This window comes from Kogia breviceps, chromosome 9 (assembly GCF_026419965.1).
Source record: "Kogia breviceps isolate mKogBre1 chromosome 9, mKogBre1 haplotype 1, whole genome shotgun sequence".
Lineage (NCBI taxonomy): Eukaryota > Metazoa > Chordata > Mammalia > Artiodactyla > Physeteridae > Kogia > Kogia breviceps.
This window is the reverse complement of record NC_081318.1, coordinates 30278742-30301254: the sequence shown is the minus strand read 5'-3', so window position 1 is coordinate 30301254 and position 22513 is coordinate 30278742. Positions and strand designations below refer to the sequence as shown.

At 36.0% G+C, this 22513-nt stretch overlaps 2 protein-coding genes across 2 annotated transcripts in view; both read left to right on the top strand.

Moving 5' to 3' along the window:
• The window catches only part of KCND2 (potassium voltage-gated channel subfamily D member 2), a 474380-nt gene that overhangs the window by 63019 nt on the left and 388848 nt on the right, over nt 1-22513 (top strand). The window lies entirely within an intron of this gene.
• Nucleotides 9627-9989, top strand: LOC131762608 (large ribosomal subunit protein eL28-like). The gene has a single exon (XM_067041665.1). It carries the CDS (start codon nt 9627-9629, stop codon nt 9987-9989), a length of 363 nt encoding a protein of 120 aa, XP_066897766.1.

Here is a 22513-nt window from a genome sequence, read left to right as displayed (position 1 = left end):
TAGTACTATGATACCATGGTTCAGAAATATTTACAGGCAGCATTACATAGGAAGGTTGTTTTAACATCATAACAGAAAAAGTTCCTTTCATAGGCAGAATGCAAGTACTAAAAATACAATTCTGACAAGTTATATTATATCCTAAGGAACCAGAAGTAAACTCAATCTATAAATCTCCTATTAGCAAGGCATATGAGGGTGTAACACAAGTAATAACTGGTTGATAAGAATAAGACAATGCAAACTTCCCCAAATCCCAATGCTTATAAAAAACCAAACTGTTATTAGTAACAGAAACTGAAGAAATTAAAATGGTACCATTATTATAATTTAAGGTGCACCAGATTTGAGAATTCAAAATCAGATTGGGGAAAATCAGAAAGAAAAGAGGAGGGAAACTTCAAACTTGTAACAGCTTTAACTACCTTTAAACTATGGCCGGCCAGTGAAGTCCCTTGTCCTCCTACATATACTTCAACACAAAAATAGTATCTTTACCAGTCTCATTCTTTCCATTTTTGTTATTGTTGCCCTGTGAAATCATTTTTTCTAGAACAGCAAGAAGATGTAAAGCTTTCTCAGCTTGGTAGGTTAATATATACAGGTCTACGAACAAAAAACACACTGCTTGGGCAAATTTTTCTTCAAAAGGTTCTATGAACTGATAAAGTTTTTCACCAACGGATATGGCTTCTGTATACTGTCAGATATGATACAGGATGACTGCTTGATTGTAATACAACATACTGTTTTTAACATCATCTAATCCATCCATATCTTCAACAGCCGAGTGCACCTGATTCTTCAACTGGTTAAGTGTCTGTCTTAAACTATCTGTTGTTGTCTGGTTACTTTTGAAAAACTCAGCTACTGCCGTATTCAAAATTATTTTATAATCGTCTTTGTTTATAACTCGTAGGCAGGCAAGATGTTGCAGACAGACATCATAATTTCCAGCTGTGAAAGCCTGGAAAGCACTGGTGGACAACTCCTTCTCTTGATCAGTGATCTCAGGTCGCTTCTTGGATAGTTTTTGTCCTATATTTTTTTACTTCTGACTATTGCCCCGAGTTACTATCAACTTTACTATGTGGCCACACTTTCACTCTTCACTCCGGGGATTCACCTCCCGAGATTCAGATGTCCCTCTTGTCAAGTCCCTGTTCGGGCGCCACTTGCCGCCAGCCGCAGCGGGTCCTCAAAGTGTAGCAACAATCGACGAGAGGGGGTAGGGAACTGAACGCACCAAGGTATGGGATCAGAAGGGCACAAGCAACTGATGGTTGCAAGGCAAGTTTAATAACAAAGCATAGCCATACATATACCCCTAAAGCAGGGAATTTGCTTAGTCACCATCTTATCGGCATCGGCTTGTTAATTGGCTTCTCGGCTTAGTCACGCCTTATCGGCATCAGCTGGTTGATTGGCTTCTCGGCTTCTCCCTCAAAAGCACCAATTTCCCCTCCAGGGTTGCTTTTCCTAGCTTTAGGGAACAACCAGGGACTCCCAGTAACTGAGCAGGTCCCTGGAGCGATTTGGCCAAAGGCCATCTCCTTTTTTACGTTCATACCATAAAGTCCAGGATGCATACCAAGGAGAGTACAATCGGGCCCTGAGGCTTATGAGAGTCTTAATGGCGCCTTCCTCAGAGGGCAATGCTTGCCACAAGCCACCCTGCAGATGGTTGCTGTCAATCATCAGAAGAAAAAGATGATAAAATATGGACAGATTCTTAGCAATTCAACCCCATTTGTTGAAAAGTAACCTAAACTGTACTCAAACCAGCAAACTCAGTTTCTAATGAATCACTTCAGGACCTTTGCCCCAATGGCACAGTTGGCAGGGTAAGAAAAATAAAGTTTGAAAGTTGTGCAAAGAATTTAAATATATATTTTTTCTAGAATGCAATCCACTCGTTACATTAATTTTGACTCTGAAATTTAACTGATTATATTATAATTATTCTTTCATTTTGATCAATACAGATATTTTAACTAGCCAGTTCCATCCATAATAACACTTTGGTACTGGATTCAGTAGAATAGCTATTAGCATTAATAAAAATAAATTATTGTTGCCAAAATTCTACTCCATTTCGTGTATTTGTAGACAGTCTTTGAGGACCATCTTCCAAAATACTTTTCAAAACATCTCTTGGTGCCTTAGATCTTTACAACTTGTTAGTAAGTTTAAAATTTTTTATTTTTAAATGTCATGTAAATGTAATCATTTTTACTTCATATAAATTAATCATAATCAGAATTTTGTCAGTGTAAGGGTGGAGAGATACTAGGTTCTTTGGATAATATATCTGTTTGACATTTTAAGCTACTTTTATCTTGGTTTTCTGTTGCAGTTTACAGTTCTTTAAGAGGAGCAGAGGAAACTCTAGGTTTAGAAGAAGAAAAAGTCTTAAATCCCTGTCTCGGGAGCATCAAAATTGGTGAAATAACCATGATAGATTAGCCTACAGAATAGAATATTTAAGCAACAAAATTGAAATTTCAAAATAGTTGAATGGATGCCATTCTGAAGACTGATGCTAGGTATTCTACCTATTTACAAAGGCTAGAACTAATGGCAGTCAGTGGTGATTCCAGGGTCACTCATTTTATCTTGTCTCTTTGGAAAAATGTTTGATTTTTCTAATCATTTTAATCACATATCTATAGAATTAGTTGCTTTCTTCTTCTGATCATTCTCATTTGTTTGGGCTAGGTTCACTATGTTTCTGCAGTAACTTATGTGTCCTTACTAGAGAGATGATAATTGTTTCTGACTTGAAGAACATATATTTCAATCCAGATCTGGAGTAAAAGTTAACCATCTGAGAGCCTACAAACAAACCAATCAATGACATTCAGCAAAACCTTACTTTCCATATTTTAGTGTTTGTCCTAAGAGTCTAGGCAACTTGGCTCTTGGGTAAAAGGTATGCAGAGGTTCTACTTCGCAAACTTGCCCTCTGTTAGGGAGAAGGGGATATGCATGTCACTTCATCTTTAAATTCTAACAGGTCCTGGGGTCAGCAGTAGAAACTGTTTATTTGTGTCACTACCAGGACCCACCATGCTAAAATATCATGAGTCTTCCTAGTCTGTAAGTTTTTTAGGCATAAGATTTCAATCTGTGATGCAGTAAATAAAGAAAAACTAGCTTTTCCTTTTTTTCCCCCAATTCTTTTCCGCACAGTAGGATAGTGTCACAGTTTAAGAACCTATTCTCCAAGATGGATGTGACAAGTCATCTGGAGATGACTCCTTGAAGACTACAGCCTGACTGTGCTAAGTCCCCATCAAGTCACACCCCTCCTCCCACTGATGAGGTGAAGGTGGGGAGAGTAGGATTGGGTTTCAAGAAGTAGTACAGATAGGAGACATATAAATGACCTGGCTAGTAAGTCAAGGTGTGTCCATGTCTTTTATTTTTCTTTAATTTACTTCTTCCTTCCCTTGCCTGGCAGCAATAGTATGGAGATTGCCATTTATAGTAAAACTTCCCCAGTTACTGCATTAGAAGCACAATTTAGTTGCTACATTCATTTTAATCATGGGCTTTTCCTATGTGGCTCAAATACTTAATCAAACTTAGGGAAGCACAAAGAAGCAATATCACAACCAATATTGCTAAGAAGTAAAAACTTATACTAATGTAAAAACTCAAAGCCATATAGTGTAATTAATTTTTGCTAACCCTAAACGTAGTTACATTGTAAAAAAATTTCCAGTCTCATTCCTTTGTCATAGGAAGTATTTAATCAGAAACTATCAAGGCCTTGTCAAGAATATTTTGTAATTAGGACAGGGTGGGTAACTATATTGGATAATGTCTTTAACTATGTCCAAATCTGAGAGTCTTTGATTCTGTTAATAGTCACCCTGCTTTTTTACTTCAGTCTCCTAACCTTGAAACTGCCCCAAAATTGTCCATATTGTCATCCAAGATGAAAGTTCCACCTACTTTTTTTTTTTTTTTTTTGTGGTTTATATGTTAGCTTGAGTTATTTCCAGATCCCTTGACAAATTCTGTCATGTGCTTGCCTATGTAACTTCTTCCCTAGGAAGACCTTTGAAATCAGGTTCCATGAATGGGAAAAATGTTTTATATCTTTTTCCTGCAGTTTAGTAGCATAGGGATATACTTAGTGGCAATAATATTCCACTTAAAAATGGATAAGTAATTACACAAATCTTTCAGATTCTGAGTTTTGCTCAAGCCAAAAATTTCTCTATATGTTGAGGCAGTTTGAGTTTTTGCAGTTCTCGAATTAAGTACTTTTGTGAAACAATCAGTATGCTAAAGGCCAAGGGCAGACAGGATGAGAAAAATGTTTCCCTTAACCTTACAGATACACCCAGTGCCTTAGTATCCGGTAGGATTCTTATTAAAATCTACAAGTAGGTGGAGGTTGGGGTTGGATTGACAGGAGAGCCTAGATCTGTATTTTGAAAAGGATTACTAGGCAATTCTCATAAACACTAAAATAGAAAAAGCAAAACAAACACTGGTCTAAGAAAGTATCTTCTCTCCAGCAAGGATTTGTTTACAATCCCAAACTCTGTTCCCACATGAACAGTCACAACTAACTATGCACCGCAAGAAATTTTGTTAGCACTGGTTTGGTCGGCTTTTTTGTTGTAGTTTTTGTTTTCTTTGTAGAACTTATATAATAAGGAAAAGAAAGGAAAATAATAGATGTCCTCACGAATGTACATACTTACTGCAGGGTATGACCCATATCTTTAAAATAGTATCTTTTTTAGCTTTGAAATAAGAGCAAGCATATATTATTTCTCTTTACCTGGCAAATCAACTGTGGTTCTTACATTTATTTAACTTTTGCAGGTAAGTAATTTAAAACATGAAGGATATTGTGAATGACTTTCCATGCAGGTAGTAATCTTTGCAGTTGCAGTCATTTTTTAATCTATTCAAGCAAAGGTCTTCAAACCTAATATGTATATGACATAAAACATAAGGGTCCATCAGAGATTCTGTTTAACCTGGATTCTGTTGACGTGTTTGTTTTTAAATTTTGTTCACTTCTGTTCCTCTTTTGGTAAAGTCAGGAGGTTGGAATAGATTCCCAGTAAATTTCCTTATAATTCTAAAGTCCTATTCCCATAACTTTAACTTTCTAGACCCAAGAATCTAGTATATACGTGTGTATAATGTATATATAAGCAAATGCATATATATATTATATATGTATATAATGACAAAACAAGAGCACAAGTAGATATAGAGAGTCTTTGAAGGAAAAATACTCGAGAGAATCAGTTTACAAATATTTAAATGTGGTGTGGTTTTTGTTTTAAAAACAAAAGTTTTTCTGTTTTCTAACATGGTAACAAGAATTTGCTCCTTCTGATAAATGATTCTAAGACACTGTGTTCTTTTGAAGTTTTAAAAGTTTTTTTTTTAACATCTTTATTGGAGTATAATTGCTTTACAATGGTGTGTTAGTTTGTGCTTTATAACAAAGTGAATCAGTTATACATATACATATATCCCCATATCTCCTCCCTCTTGCGTCTCCCTCCTACCCTCCTTATCCCACCCCTCTAGGTGGACACAAAGCACCGAGCTGATCTCCCTGTGCTATGCGGCTGCTTCCCACTAGCTATCTATTTTACATTTGGTAGTATATATAATTGAGCTGCACAGAATAAAGTCTATTTGAACAAGATACGCTGTGACATGGTGCATCAAAAATGTCCAGCTGTTTTACATTCAGAGTCTCACAGTAATAAAAATTGTCCTTTTGGGCTTCCCTGGTGGCGCAGTGGTTGAGAATCCGCCTGCCGATGCAGGGGACACGGGTTCGTGCCCCGGTCCGGGAAGATCCCACATACTGCGGAGCGGCTGGGCCCGTGAGCCATGGCCGCTGAGCCTGTGCATCTGGAGCCTGTGCTCTGCAACGGGAGAGGCCACAACAGTGAGAGGCCCGCGTACCGCAAAAAAAAAAAAAAAAAAAAAAAAAAAAAAAAAAAAAAAAATTGTCCTTTTATCCGTTAAATATAATATCTTTACAGAAGAACTCTGACAGGAAGATCTTTAGAAATTTAAACAATTTAATGACACCACTGAGCACTTGTTATTCGTGATGGCTGTGTTGTCTTTAGACATCCTAATTATGACCATTTCATTGACTCTTATAATTTATTAGTTTTTTATTCCTTTGTATCACAGCATGCTATGGTGAGCAGAGTTCCAAAACATAATTAAAATATGAAAAACTCAATTCAGACATACTCTTTGGGTTTTGTTTCTTTTTAATACCTCTTTCTATTCACCTAGTAGTAGAACATACAGTGACTTTTCTAAGTGATAGAGTCAATCTATGCTTGAGTTATTTTGGGAGGGAAACTTTAAAGGGCTTTGTTTTATCTACATTATTTCTGTTCATGCTTTCATTTTTGTCTTCCTCTTTCTAAAGTGAAGGCAGATTTCTTAGAGTGTAGTATAGTGGTGTATTGAAGTTACCAGTGGAATTCTCTACCTCAGATATTTTGTGAATTCTCTTTCCCTAGGCTTAGTATCACTTGATGCTACTATTTTATCAACCTCATTGCCTAATTATGAGAAAACTTACAAAATAATTTCAATTTTAAAATGAGTGAGTGCTTTTCGGGTTTTTTTTTGAGGGTTATCTACATATATAGACTCTTGATAATGTTTTTAAATTGACTGCAATTATATAAAAATTTTGTAACTGCCAGTTTTAAAGAAGTCATTTGGTTTATTCAATAAACATATATTTAAATGCACTAAAGGTTTTCTATACAGAGTTGAGTGTAAAGAAGGGAACTAGTAGGCAAGAGACCTGGTTTCAGATTCTATCATTCCTACTGTCTTTAATTGCTGTAAAATATCAGTCAACATTAACTAACCTTGAATTTCAGTTGTCTCGTTGCAAACTATGCAAAAGTTCCTCCATTACTGCAGTATTCAGGAATAGACTAGAAAATTATTATGGGAAAACATGTAGAAGAAACATAAACATCGCATACGTGACTGGATTATGTGAGCTTTAAGGTTCTTCACAATTTGGAGACTCTATTATTCTGTATATAGAATTATTAATGATCATTTATATGTATATTATCATCATATTTCAATTATAAAGGATAAATTTCCAATTCTCTTTAGAGCTGTGTGTGTGTGTGTGTGTAGGGTGTAGGTTGGATAAGCTTATACTTCATTACTTGATCCACTTATTATTTTATATATTGAGCACATACCATGTGTCTACTATTCTAGGCACTAGGGTTACATTAGGGGAACACACATACACACAGACACACACAAAATATTTAGATAAGAGAAAGTAATAAATGCTATAGAAAACAAAGCAGAGCTAAGGAGAAGGGGGTCAAGTTGCATTTTTCACTTAAATGGTGAAAATTGATGTCATTGAGAAGATGTTATCTGAGCAAAGACTTGATGTAGTTCAGGGCCATAGGCAAGCACATATCTCTAGGACAACATCCCAAGAAAGAGTTATGCTAGTGAAAGCCTTTAGAGCATAAGTATGTCTGGTGTGTTCAGTAAGGAGTTCAGGTGGCTGGAGGTGAATGAGTGAGGGAACAATTAGATCAGAAAGGAAGTGGAGCCTGATCTTGCAGTTACTATAGTGCCTTGTTGGTGCTTGTAATGACTTGAGTTTTACTCTAAGAAGAGGAACTGGTAGAGGGTTTGGAGCAGAGGAGAGATTTGATATGATTTAGAGTTGACAAGGATCACTGGCTGTTGTGTTGAAATCATTTGCACATAGATGGAAGCAGGAAAACCAGTTAAGAGATGATTTCAGTAATCACTGGAATAATAATAATCATGGCTTTGTATCAAGGTGGTAGCAATGAGAATTGTGAGAAATGATTAGGTTCTGGATATATTTTAAGATATTACAACAGGATTTCCCCAAAATTGGATATGGATGTGAGAAGGGAAAAATCTGGAATGAAGCTGAGATTTTTGTCTGAAAGCAACTGAAAGGGTGGGTCATCCATTTAAATGAAAAAACAAAACAGACTGAGTGGAATAGGTTTGCAGGAGGAAGGGAATGAGAAGTTCAGTTTTGGATAAGTCAGTGGGAGATATCTATTTGGCAACTCAATGCATCTGGCAGGTAGGCAGTTGTGTAGAGGAGTTTGAAGTTCAGAAAACATGTCTGGGCAAGAAGTTTAAATTTGGGTGACATGGTTGCTGTTATTAAAATGTATATGCTGATTGAGGCCACGGTGTAGTGGATGCAGGCAGAGGAGAGGAAGAGAATAAAGGACTGAGATCTAGGGAACTCCAACATTAAGAAGTCTGGAAGAGGATGAGAAACCAACAAAGAAGGTGGAGATGTAAAAATGATATTGTTAGAAGAGAATCAAGAGTGTGGTATCATGGAAGCAAAGTGAGGAAAATATGTCAAGGACAATATACTTGATGTTGATAAGTATGATAAGAACTGAAAAGTGACCATTGGATTTAGCAATTTGGAGGTAATTGGTGATCTTGACATGAATAGTTTTGGTGTAATGATCAGGGGGAAAATCTGACTGGAGAGGATTAAGGAGCATTAGGAGAAATGGAATTGATATTACTGGGTATAGTCAAATATCTGAAGATATTTTGTTGCAGAAGGGAGAAGATAATCAGTTATAGCTGGTAGGTGAAATGGGGTTTAAAAGATGATTCTTTTAAAATGGGAGAAAAATAACATTTTTGCTGGTGGTGATTTTCTCTACTACATAATAAAAAATTAATAATGCAGAGAAAAGGGAATCAACTCCATTGTGCAGTTCTTGGATAGGTGATGGAAATTGTATTTAGTGCACAAGGGAAGGTTTTAGAGAGGAGTAAGTAATCATTATCCAGAAACTTGAGAGAAAGCAAAGTATACGGGTTCAATTGTGGGTGAATACATGTCACTGTGAGAGTTTCTGGAGATTCCTTCTAGTTGCTTCAGTTTTCTCAGTGGAGACAAAGCAAAGCCATCAACTGGGAGTATTAGGATGGAGGTGTTAGAAATTTAAGAAGAAAGGAGAAGGTATGAAATCGTCCTCAAGGAGAGTGGAAAGTACATGTACTAGTGAAATATAGTATGATTATGGGCAGCCTTCAGAGTCCTCCAACACTTTTTCAAATTGAATTTTTGAAGTGAGATCATTCAGAGTTGCTGTGTGTTCCTACATGCATATTTAGCTGTACAAGTGTAGGTGTTGAAGCGAGTTAAATCCAAGCAGAATTGTAATTTTGCCTAGTGAAGGGAGTTGACGGACTGAGATGTGTGTCCTTCAATAGATTGGAGGTCCCAGTGGACATATGACTGTTAAGGTTGAGATACTGCAGCAAATGAGCTGGAAAGAGAGGAGATGATGGTCAGAGAACTGAGGTTGCATGAAACAGAATTGTGAAAGTATGGGCATTACTAATAATGAATAGGTCTAGAAATGGCCAGGCAGTTAATTGGCTGAGATAATAGGGAAGACAAGATATTTAGAGGGAAGAAGATTAAGCAATCAAGAGGCCACATGTCAGGAAGGATCATATATGTGTATATTGAAACTGTCAATTAAATCAAGAATCATGTTGGAGCGTATCTGGCCGCCGCCACAAGAGGAGCTGCCGCCATGTCAGTGCATCTGCAATGGATGATCATGCTGAACTGCTCCAGCTTCTTGATCAAGAGGAGCAAGCAGACGTATAGCACCGAGCCCAATAACCGGAAGGCCTGCAGCTCCTTCCGCTACAACAGGTGTATTCACCGCCGGACTGTGGGCGTGGAGCCGGCGGCAGACGGCAAAGGGGTCGTGGTGGTCATGAAGCGGAGATCCAGCCAGCGAAAGGCAGCCACTTCCTACATGCGGACCACCATCAACAAGAACGCCTGGGCCACCCTCAGCAGCATCCGGCACGTGATCCGAAAGAACAAGTACCACCCGGGTTTGCGCGTGGCCGCCATTCGGCAGGCCTGCTCAGCCAGAAGCCTGTGATGGTGAAGAGAAAGCGGACTCACCCCACCAAGAGCTCCTGAGCGATCTATCCACTTCCCCAATGCAATAAAGCTGTCAGCTGACTTGCCTAAAAAAAAAAGAAAAAAGAGTCATGTTGGAAAGAGTGACCGTTAGGCCGGAGCTCAAATAGTTGGGAAACTTGGAGGAGTTAATTGCAAGGTCATTAAGTGACTTCATCAATGAAGAAAATGAGCAATATAATCTGGTGACAGGAGATTAAAAGCCAAGATTTACAGGGAGGAGAGGAGAAAAATGGTATAGAAAGGATCATCTATAATGGAAGTGGACATCTTTCAATGTGACCTTTCATAAAAGGCAAACGCTTACATGAGTTTTAAAACTTTATTCTGTCTAGCATAGTGTTGAAACTCACTAAATAATTATAACTGGTTGCACTTTTATGTTGATATTTAGAATAGAGAAGTAAAGTACTTTAAACACAAAGTGTCGTGAAAAAGTACATAAATAAGAGATGCTAGAGAGAATTCTGTGTTAGAGAGAAAAAGTATGAAAGAATAAGGCAGGTGTGGGTTCCAGTCAGGGCTCTGCCATTTGTGAGCTGCGTTCTTTCTTCATTAATGTATTTCATCTCTGCAATGGGGATAAAAATAACTACCTCCAGGAGTTGTTGTGAGGGGTAAGTACAATGATTTATGTAAAGCACCTGGCACAGAATAAGCCTTCAATTAATGTTAGTTCCCTCCCTAAAAGTAGAGATTCAAATATTGAACATATTTACAGGGTACTGTAACAAAGATAGACTTCTGAGGGAAATAATTTCTATTTCTGTCACCACTGATAAATGATTCATGAACTCATTCATACACCAACTGTGTGTTATTTCAGTGACTTGAGAATGTGTTCATGGGCTCTTACAGATTTTCTTTTTTCAATTTCTAGCTTTATATTACTTATTATAGCACCTACAGAGAACAACAATCAGAAGAAAATCTGGCCATTATTCTCTTTCATAGTGAATACTAAACTGTTAAGTTTTTGGTTTATTTTAAAAAATTATACAGATATATGATGAGCATGATCATTGAATAGTATGCAATTTTTAAAAATAATTAAATATTTAGAATATTTTATGACTATGGAATGCATATAATTGAACGATGATAGTATAAATCTAAAGACAATATGCATTTTCTATTAAAATATGCTCATGTTGAATGAATGTTATTAAATAATTGTATTTTCTTATATACAGAATTTCAAAAAGCATTGAGATATATTCTCAGTCATTTATGGTCAATGAAGGAAGTAAAAAACGACCCAAGAAAAACAAGGGTACCATATAAAGTTGTATATTGGGACAGAGGGAGGAGCTTCATTCCATCCCTTCATTCATGGAGGTACTCAGGACCTTTGGATCACCTAGAAGCTTATAGTCCTTATTGAATCCTCTGTGTACAGCCAGAAGAAAAGTACATAGGAGGAAAGTGCATGAAAGATTTTAAAAGGTTCATAGGCCAGGCATCAGAGTAGTTGAACGTCGGATTTGCCCACATGGCATTGGCCAGAACTAGTCATAAGGTTCACCCAGATGCAAAGAGGTTGGGCAATGCAGTCTAAACGTGTGGCAAGAAGGAGGATATGTGCTTATGGATGAGCTAGCTGCTCTATTCCGGAGTTGAAGTATTACTAGGTGTTAAATTAGAAGTTAGGTATGAATTCTGTGGTATTACAAAAATGTAGAAAATGGGTACATCATTTTAAGCTGTCTGAGTACTAGATAGCCCGATAATGCTTCACAGAAGATATGAACGATCCAGGTAGGCCTTGCAAAACTCAGGTACTTGGTTTGTCAGGAAACGGTCTGATATGTTTTTCAAGGAGCAAATAACAGTGGAAGTAGGAATAAACTTGCAGTATATTTCAACGATGAAATTAGTCTGAGGGGGAAATTGGCTTTAATTACTAAGGCATAAGAAATCCTCATATATTGATTGGATATGTAAGTTGGACCAGACTAATGTCTGTACTGGATACCAAGATGAGAAATTGTGTGATTATTGAGAAGCCATATTTGCAACTATGTTGTATTGAAAGTAGTATAGTGTTGACAATATACTTAATTAAGAAGTTCATAGCAAATGCAAGCATAATCTGGCATTCTACAGTTTGAATTTTTTATTTTATGTTAATCTGAATAAATAACTATTTTAACATGATATTCAGGGTAGCTTCTTTTTATAGAAAGCATTGTATAAACTGATGAGTACTTTATACTTATTTCCAGGCAAGGGCTTAGCACCTCAACTATCATTCTAGACATTACTGATCCATAATTTTAGACTTGGAAAGAACTTTTGAGGTAATCTAGTCCTAAGGAGTCAAAAGACTTTTCTAAAGCATAACAGTTTATCCTAAATCTAAATCTAGATATAGATCTCCTAAACTCTGCAGTTTAAGATTGTTATGAATGAAATCATATTTTCTGTTGTCTTAATTATACCAACTAAAGGTGCATATCGTACATAGAAAGGGTCTTAATTAGGTTGTCTTAGTACTTTGAAAAATAGCTTAATTTAGCTGCAGTTTAAGGAAAAATAGAATAACTAATATGACACACAAGTGGATATACATTAGAAAACAAATTATGGAGAACAGACTATACCGCCTACTCAGAACTGAACCAGACAAGATAAAGCATATAAGAACAGATATTGCAGTAATGAGAGCGCAGCTGTTTAGGATTCTACGGAAATGTGGGAGACATTATTCATGGAACAAAGTAAAGAAACTAAAGACAACTTTGAAGCAGCACCTTCATATTTAGCCTTATATTGCATATTTTACATATTTTAATCATATCTCACTTCCTTCCGAAATAGACTTGAGATAGTTTATAAGAAGATAATGTTACAGTAGCATGGCTGCAAGGATAAGACAGGATGGGTATTGGTGTAATAATACCATATTACTCATACTAGGTTACTAATGCTAGGGGTAAACTTTTATTTAGGACAAACTTTTGGCATTTAGTTTCGTGATATTCAAATCAAAAAAGAAAAACAAAATTATATTTTATGTTTTGGTAAAATAATATTTAGTAAGATGAAGGAGCAAGTGGGCTTTTATCCCCCCATGGTTCTGATCTCTAAGAGGAACTAATTTCTCAATTATTTAATAAGATGGTTTTACAAGAGTTAGCTTCACTATTATCCCATAAATAAATACTAAACTTTTATTTCTTGCCTGGCTCTCTGCTGAGTTCTTGGGACGCATAGATGAAGAGGAAGCATGCTTACCCTTAAGGAGCTCACAGATAGAAAAAAGGTAATTGGGCAGTAAACTCAATAAATGAGTTACTTGTAAGCCATAATGGTAGCCCACAGGAAAGAGTGTTCAGCACAGTCATAGAGAGAAGACCCCCCACAGGGTAAGAAATGTTGAATTGCTCTTAAAGTATGAATAGATCAAAGATTAAAAGAGAAATGAGCAGAACTTTCTCTTATCTTAAAAAATGCATAATTTTATGCAGATATTTCTGAGAGAATCTTTGGAGAACCAAAACAGTATAGTTCAGATGCTTAAAATTTAGGAGAACTGGATAGATAAAAAGTACTAAACTTTGAGGAATGAGCATTTGATTGATCCCTTTGACCCTATTTGAACATAATCGGTCATATATTTTTCACCTGGCAGTATGCTTTTCTGCCACATAAGTTGTAAGAGTGGGACATTTCAATTTTTTTTTTTTTTTTTACTAAAGTCTGGATTATTTTTAATTGTGGTAGAATACATATTTCATTAAATTTATCATCGTAACCATTTTAAGTGTTTAATTCAGTATTGTTAAATCTATTTAAATTATTGTGCAGCCAATCTCCAGAACCTTTTCATCTTGCAAAGCAAACTCTATATCCATTAAACAACTCCGCCTAAATGCCCATCGACAGACGAATGTGTAAAGAAGATGTGGTACATATATACAATGGAATCTTACTCAGCCATAAAAAGGAACGAAATTGGGTCATTTGTAGAGACGTGGATGGATCTAGAGACTGTCATAGAGAGTGAAGTAAGTCAGAAAGAGTAAAACAAAGATTGTATATTAACAGGTATATGTGGAATCTAGAAAAATTGTACAGATGAACCAGTTTGCAGGGCAGAAATAGAGACACATGTAGAGAACAAACTTATGGATACCAATGGGGGAAAGTGGAGGGGGGGGTGGTGGTTGTGGGATGAATTGGGAGATTGGGATTGACGTATATACACTAATATGTATAAAACAGATAACTAATAAGAACCTGCTATATAAAAAAATAAATTAAAAAAATTTAAACAACAACAACTCCCAGTTTTCCTCTCCTCTGTTCCCTAGCAACCACCTTCTACTTTCTATGAATTTGACTACTCGAGGTCTCTTGTGTAAGTGGAATCATACAATATTTTTTAATTGGCTTATTTCTCTTAGCATAATGTCCTCAAAGTTCAGCCATGTGGTCAGAATCTCCTTCCTTTAAAGGCTGAATAATATTCTATTGTATGTATATACCACATTTTATTTAACCATTCATACATCCATGGACATTTCTACCTTTTAACTATTATGAATATTGCTGCTATGAACATACATGTACAGATATCTCTTAGAGACCCTACTTTCAGTTCATTTGGATGTATACCCAGAAGTGGAATTGCTGAATATATGGTAATTCTATTTTTAATTTTTTGAAGAATCACTATACTGTTTTCCATAGTGGCTGCACCATTTTACATTTCCACTAGCAGTGCAGAAGAGTTCCAATTTCTCCACATTCTCCCTAACATTGATCATTTTATGTTTTTCTGATCGTAGCCATCCTGATGGGTACAAGTGGTATCTCATTGTGGTTTTGATTTGCATTTTTCCAACAATTAGTGATGTTGAACATGTTTTCATATGCTCTATGTTTTCATATTTATAATCTTCTGTGAAAAAAATGTCTATTCAAGTTCTTTGCCCATTTTTAAATTGAGTTATTTGGGGTTTTTGTTGTTGTTGGTTTTAGTTCTCTATTCTAAATATTAACAGCTTTTAGATATATGATTTGCAAATATTTTCCACCATTCTTTAGGTTGCCTTTTCACTCTGTTGATTGTGTAACTCAAAATGTTTTTTGAAAAAAATCCGAGAAAATCCAGTAGTTGAGATGTTAATGGAATAGGGAAGAGTTTTTGTCCTGGAAGGAAAATGAGAGTGTGAGTCACTAATTAATTCTATTTTAAAGTATTAGTTGTTAATGCTTATCTTGACAAGGCTGAGATTATGGCTTTCAAGTCCATAAACCCAGAAGAGATTATATTGCTTCATGCCATATTTAATAAAAATGAAAAGATAATTTCAACTGTAAAATTTTAACTTTTCCAAGTATGAGAAAAATGTATATTTATTATGAAAGTAAGTAGTTTCTTCAGGATTTTCTGTTTCTCTCTTTAAATTTCTTTATACTGCTCCTGCCTGACTGGTGCCTTGGTCTCTCTATTATATAATGTAGCACGCTGTCTTGATGAAAATGTGAGAGAAACTTCTTTTAGATATTTCACTGACTGATATGAGCATTATTAATAAGAGCTGTCATTTCTGTTGTACATGCTAAGTGCTATTTTTGCTCTGCTCTGGAAAAGAGGAGGATTTGAGAGGTTATTTCCCACATAGTTCTTTCCCTCAAAGACATAGCTCAATGGGGAAATGTGAGGCAATAAAACTGGATGAAATATGTTTGTGGCCTTCAGTGTCCCATAACTATTTTTCATTGAAACTAGTATGAGCAACATTTACCCAAGTAGTTAAGTCCAGATCTTAACATTGTTTTGAATAAGTTGTTTCTAAGAGGGTTTACACTCAAAAATGTTAACTAGCATCTATATGATCTGTTGCTTTGAAGATTTTCCAAGCCCTTTTTTGGTCTTCCAGTAAATAGTTCTTAAACTCATTATCAGGGTCTTCCAGCCCTTAAAATACTCAAGTAGTCCTAACAGGTTTTGGGCTGTGTATATACAATTATGGAAACAAAGAGGCCTCATTCTTACCCAGCTTTTTAACTTATGCATCTGGGCCCTTCCCTTATGTGTATTTGCAAACTCAGCAGCAACTGCATTCAGGAACTGAGTAAGCTCAAGAAGGAAGCTCTCATGTTTGACACTAAAAAGTACATTTTCTAGATGAAGGTAAATAGGAAATTATTGAACACTATAATGCTGCCTCTTTGATTTCAAATATGGTGAAGATTTCTCTTAGGTGTCCTACAAACCACCATTCTACAGAATGAAGTGATTGTTACAGATGAGTCTGGCCACAGTTTTCCTCCTGTTATGGACTGAATGTTTGTGTCCCCACCCCCCCGAATTCCTTTGTTGGAATCCTAACTCTCAAGGGGATTGGTATTAGGAGGTGGGGCATTTGGGAGGTGATGAGGTCTTGATGGTAGAGCCCTTATAAAAAGATACCCCAAAGAACTAGTTTGCCCCTTCCACCATGTGAGGTTACATTTAGAAGGTGCCATCTCTGAACCAGAAGGCAGGCTCTCACCAGATAACGAGTGAACTGTGAGAAATAAATTTTTGTTGTAATAAGCCACCCAGTCTGTGGTATTTTGTTATAGCAGCCTGAACACACTAAGACACCTCCCTAAAACGGCTAACAGAGGCATGGCTTCTGGGGATGCTGGCAGCTCTTGGAGGTCTTTCTGAATCGCACTTTAAGAAGCCATTGCTGATTGTGTTACTAAAGCCTCTAATGATTATTTTGTTGTTCAAATGATATTAAAAGATTGAAGAGGCTATCAATTTAGAACCAAACAAAGTGGGCTCATGTGCCTTGACAAAGATAATACATATCTTGCGAGATAAAGGTCAAGTCTTATCCGAGTCAGGAGTTTAGCACTACCCATTTTTGTACATGCAAGGTAGCTGAGACATAGTTCCTCTGATATAAACAGAGATCAGAGCAGCCAGCCTGCTCTATCCTCCGTAAAAACTGATTAAAACATACCTCACAACCTCATTGTGAGTAAATGCAGTCTCCTAGATCCAGCATTCTTTCTAACAAAGAATATGAAAGACCAAAGTGAAAGGGTCCTATCTTGCTGCACCTTAATAGATGTGCTTTAGCCATTAATAAAGGCATGTTTAGGGATTAATCATATCTGTACTTTTAGAAATATAAGATTGTATATTTCTAAGTTTATGTATATTAACTGTTGCTTCTTAATTCTTGTAGTTTATTATAATATCCTCAGAAGGCAGATGCCATGCCTTACTCATTGGCATATCACTGGCAGTAGAGTAGGACTTGAACATACATAGCCTGCCTACAGGGCCCATAATAATATACCAAATACTCAAAAAATATTAGTTGAATATGTGACTAAAGAAGTTGACATATATATTTGTGCTATAGGTTCCAAAGAATAATTTTAATTGACCCACTCTAGAATGGGTATCATTCCACTCTGTTAACATCTCACCATGTCTCCCATTTATGGGAGGCTTATACTACTTGCCATTACCTCTTTCTCAATCCTCTTAAGAGATTTAATTTTCTCCTTTTGCATCCTCCTAAGGAAGACTCACCACGCTCTCCTGATGCTTCTCAGGGATTAATTAGATGAACATCTCAAGTGGTGTGAGAAATATGAGCCCATCATCATCACCAACACCACCATCACCATATCATGTATGAGCTACTCCCCCCCACACACATGATGCTTTCCTAGGGAATGTGATCATTTTAATAGTGTCTTTCTGAATTTAATGCACCTACCTTCGATGTTTATCCCCATGAGGTAACTATGAGTAAAATAGCCTGAAGTGCAGCCACTAGTCTCAGATAATATCCTTGGATGGATTTTCATTGTGGAAATACTCGATTTTATTGGTCTTTTTTTTTTTTTTTTTGGAGTGCATAGTTGCTATGCTAGTTACTCATATTTGCCCTGCTGTTAAACCTTTCTCAAGGACTCTTACTACCTATAAAGAGGAGCTTTTGAACTTCTGTATTATTGAAGATACCATCCAAGTTAATTTATTCAACAAATGTTTCTGAGCAGCTATTATAGCCCAGATACTGTTCTATATACTTTATGTATCACTGAACAAACCCTGCAAAGACTCTGGCCCTCTTGGGGGGTTTAATTTTATTTTATTATTTTTTTCACTTAAAATTTTACTTATCATTTATGTTTGTTTTTCTATCTTTTATTCCTTTTAGTCTGTAGTTCATTACAGACTTCATAAGAACAATGGGATCTTAATGTTATTTATTATTCCTTCCATAAAGTGCTTTTTTAGTTCCTTTACAAATGCAATAACAGTAATTGAATTAATTATATATTTGACAGGTAGATAACACTATACTGTATATGAATTTGTCTCCATTATTTAATGGATAAGAATTTTGATAACTTGATATAACATTATTTTACAGATTTTGTAGGTATATACAATAATATCATTTTATGAGGTAACTTTATCAGTGTTTATAAAAACAACTAAACTATTAAAGTTTTCATCTGTTACCGTTAGTTGAGGTGCTCTAAGTGTTCCATTCAAGAAAACAGGCAGCATTTTTATTGAGTGAGCATAGTTCATTATCTCAACCAGTTTATTTCATTAAATTGCAGAATCTCATGCTAATACAATGTTAAGATTGTATATTTCAATCTTCATAACTCAAGGGAGTGAAAAGTTAGAGTTTTAATAACAGCATTAATTTCTTTACATTTCTTATGCCTTATAATAAAGTGTACACTTAGAACACTAAACAGCAATAGTGGAATTATATATATATAATCAATGTCAGACAAGTTACTGTTACTAAGAAGATCTTAACTTTCATATTCACTGATTTGTTTTTATCTTTTTTTAAAATGTCTTTACTGGAGTATAATTGCTTTACAATGGTGTTAGTTTCTGCTTTATAACAAAGTGAATCAGTTATACATATACATATGTCCCCATATATCTTCCCTCTTGCATCTCCCTGCCTCCCACCCTCCCTATCCCACCCCTCTAGGTGGTCACAAAGCACTGAGCTGATCTCCCTGAGCTATGCGGCTGCTTCCCACTAGCTATGTATTTTATGTTTGGTAGTGTATATATGTCCATACCACTCTCTCACTTTATCACAGCTTACCCTTCCCCCTCCCCGTATCCTCAAGTCCATTCTCTAGTAGGTCTGTGTCTTTATTCCCTTCTTGCCCCTAGGTTCTTCATGACCATTTTTTTTTAGATTCCATATATATGTGTTAGCATATAGTATTCGTTTTTGTCTTTCTGACTTACTTCACTCTGTATGATAGTCTCTAGGTCCATCCACCTCACTACAAATAACTCAGTTTTGTTCCTTTTTATGGCTGAGTAATATTCCATTGTATATATGTACCACATCTTCTTTATCCATTCATCTTTTGAGGACACTTCGGTGTCTTCCATGTCCTGGCTATGGTAAATAGAGCTGCAATGAACATTTTGCTACATGAATCTTTTTGAATTATGGTTTTCTCTGGGTACATGCCCAGTAGTGGGATTGCTGGGTCATATGGTAATTCTATTTTAGTTTTTTAAGGAACCTCCATACTGTTCTCCATAGTGGCTGTATCAATTTACATTCCCACCAGCAGTGCAAGAGGGTTCCCTTTTCTCCACACCCTCTCCAGCATTTATTGTTTGTAGATTTTTTGATGATGGCCATTCTGACCAGTGTGAGATGATACCTCATTGTAGTTTTGGTTTGCATTTCTCTAATGATTAATGATGTTGAGCATTCTTTCATGTGTTTGTTGGCAATCTGTATATCTTCTTTGGAGAAATGTCTATTTAGGTCTTCTGCCCATTTTTGGACTGGGTTGTTTTTTGATATTGAGCTACATGAGCTGCTTATAAATTTGGGAGATTAATCCTTTGTCAGTTGCTTCATTTGCAAATATTTTCTCCCATTCTAAGGGTTGTCTTTTCATCTTGTTTATGGTTTCCTTTACTGTGAGAAAGCTTTTAAGTTTCATTAGGTCCCATTTGTTTATTTTTGTTTTTATTTCCATTTCTCTAGGAGGTGGGTCAAAAAGGATCATACTGTGATTTATGTCATGGAATGTTCTGCCTATGTTTTCCTCTTAGAGTTTGATGGTGTATGGCCTTACATTTAGGTCTTTAATCCATTTTGAGTTTATTTTTGTGTATGGTGTTAGGGAGTGTTCTAATTTCATTCTTTTACATATATCTCTCCAGTTTTCCCAGCACCACTTATTGAAGAGGCTGTCTTTTCTCCATTGTATATTCTTGCCTCCTTTATCAAAGATAAGGTAACCATATGTGCGTGGGTTTATCTCTGGGCTTTCTATCCTGTTCCATTGATCTATATTTCTGTTTTTGTGCCAGTACCATACTGTCTTGATTGCTGTAGCTTTGTAGTATAGTCTGAAGTCAGGGAGCCTGATTCCTCCAGCTCCATTTTTCGTTCTCAAAATTGCTTTGGCTATTCGGGGTTTTTTGTGTTTCCATACAAATTGTGAAATTTTTTGTTGTAGTTCTGTGAAAAATGGCAGTGGTAGTTTGATAGGGATTGCACTGAATCTGTAGATCGCTTTGAGTAGTATAGTCATTTTCACAATGTTTATTCTTCCAATCCAAGATCATGGTATATCTCTCCATCTGTTTATATCTTTAATTTCTTTCATCAGTGTCTTATAATTTTCTGCATACAGGTATTTTGTCTCCTTTGGTAGGTTTATTCCTAGATATTTTATTCTTTTTGTTGCAATGGTAAATAGGAGTGTTTTCTTAATTTCACTTTCAGATTTTTCATCATTGGTGTATAGGAATGCAAGAGATTTCTGTGCATTAATTTTGTATCCTGCTACTTTACCAAATTCATTGATTAGCTCTAGTATTTTTCTGGTAGCATCTTTAGGATTCTCTATGTATAGTATCATGTCATCTGCAAACAGTGCCAGCCTTACTTCTTTTTTTCTGATTTGGATTCATTTAAGTTCTTTTTCTTCTCTGATTGCTGTGGCTAAAACTTCTAAAACTATTTTGCATAATAGTGCTGAGAGTGGGCAACCTTGTCTGTTCCTGATCTTGGTGGAAGTGGTTTCACTTTTTCACCATTGAGAACGATGTTGACTGTGGGTTTGTCATATATGGCCTTTATTATGTTGAGGAAAGTTCCCTCTATGCCTACTTTCTGGGTTTTTTTTTTTTTTTTTATCATAAATCGGTGTTGAATTTTGTCAAAAGTTTTCTCTGCATCTATTGAGATGATCGTATGGTTTTTCTCCTTCAATTTGTTAATATGGTGTATCACGTTGATTGATTTGCGTATATTGAAGAATCCTTGCATTCCTGGGATAAACCCCACTTGAGCATACTATATGATCCTTTTAATGTGCTGTTGGATTCTGTTTGCTAGTATTTTGTTGAGGATTTTCACATTTATGTCCATCAGTGATATTGGCCTATAGTTTTTTTTTGTGACATCTTTGTCTGGTTTTGGTATCAGGTGATGGTGTTCTCATAGGATGAGTTTGGGAGTGTTCCTCCATCTGCTATATTTTGGAAGAGTTTGAGAAGGATAGATGTTAGCTCTTCTCTAAATGTTTGATAGAATTCGCCTGTGAAGCCATCTGGTCCTGGGCCTTTGTTTGTTGGAAGATTTTAAATCACAGTTTCAATTTCAGTGCTTGTGATTGGTCTGTTCATATTTTCTATTTCTTCCTGGTTCAGTCTCGGAAGGTTGTGCATTTCTAAGAATTTGTCCGTTTCTTCCAGGTTGTCCATTTTATTGGCATAGTGTTGCTTGTAGTAATCTCTCATAATCCTTTGTATTTCTGCAGTGTCAGTTGTTATTTCTCCTTTTTCATTTCTAATTCTATTGATTTGAGTCTTCTTCCTTTTTTCTTGATAAGTCTGGCTAATGGTTTATCAATTTTGTTTATCTTCTCAAAGAACCAGCTTTTAGTTTTATTGATCTTTGTTATCGTTTCCTTCATTTCTTTTTCATGTATTTCTGATTTGATCTTTATGATTTCTTTTCTTCTGCTAACTTTGGGGTTTTTTTGTCTTCTTTCTCTCTTTAGGTATAAGGTTAGGTTGTTTATTTGAGATATTTCTTGTTTCTTAAGGTAGGATTGTATTGCTATAACCTTCCCTCTTCGAACTGCTTTTGCTGCATCCCATAGGTTTTGGGTCGTCATGTTTTCATTGTCATTTGTTTCTAGGTATTTTTTGATTTCCTCAGTGATCTCTTGGTTACTAAGTAGTGTGTTGTTTAGCCTCAATGTGTTTGTATTTCTTACGGATTCTTTCCGGTAATTGATATGTAGTCTCACAGCGTTGTGGTCGGAAAAGATACTTGATTACGATTTCAATTTTCTTAAATTTACCAAGGCTTGATTTGTGACCCAACATATGATCTATACTGGAGAATGTTCCATGAGCACTTGAGAAGAATGTGTATTCTGTTGTTTTTGGATGGAATGTCCTATAAATATCAACTAAGTCCATCTTGT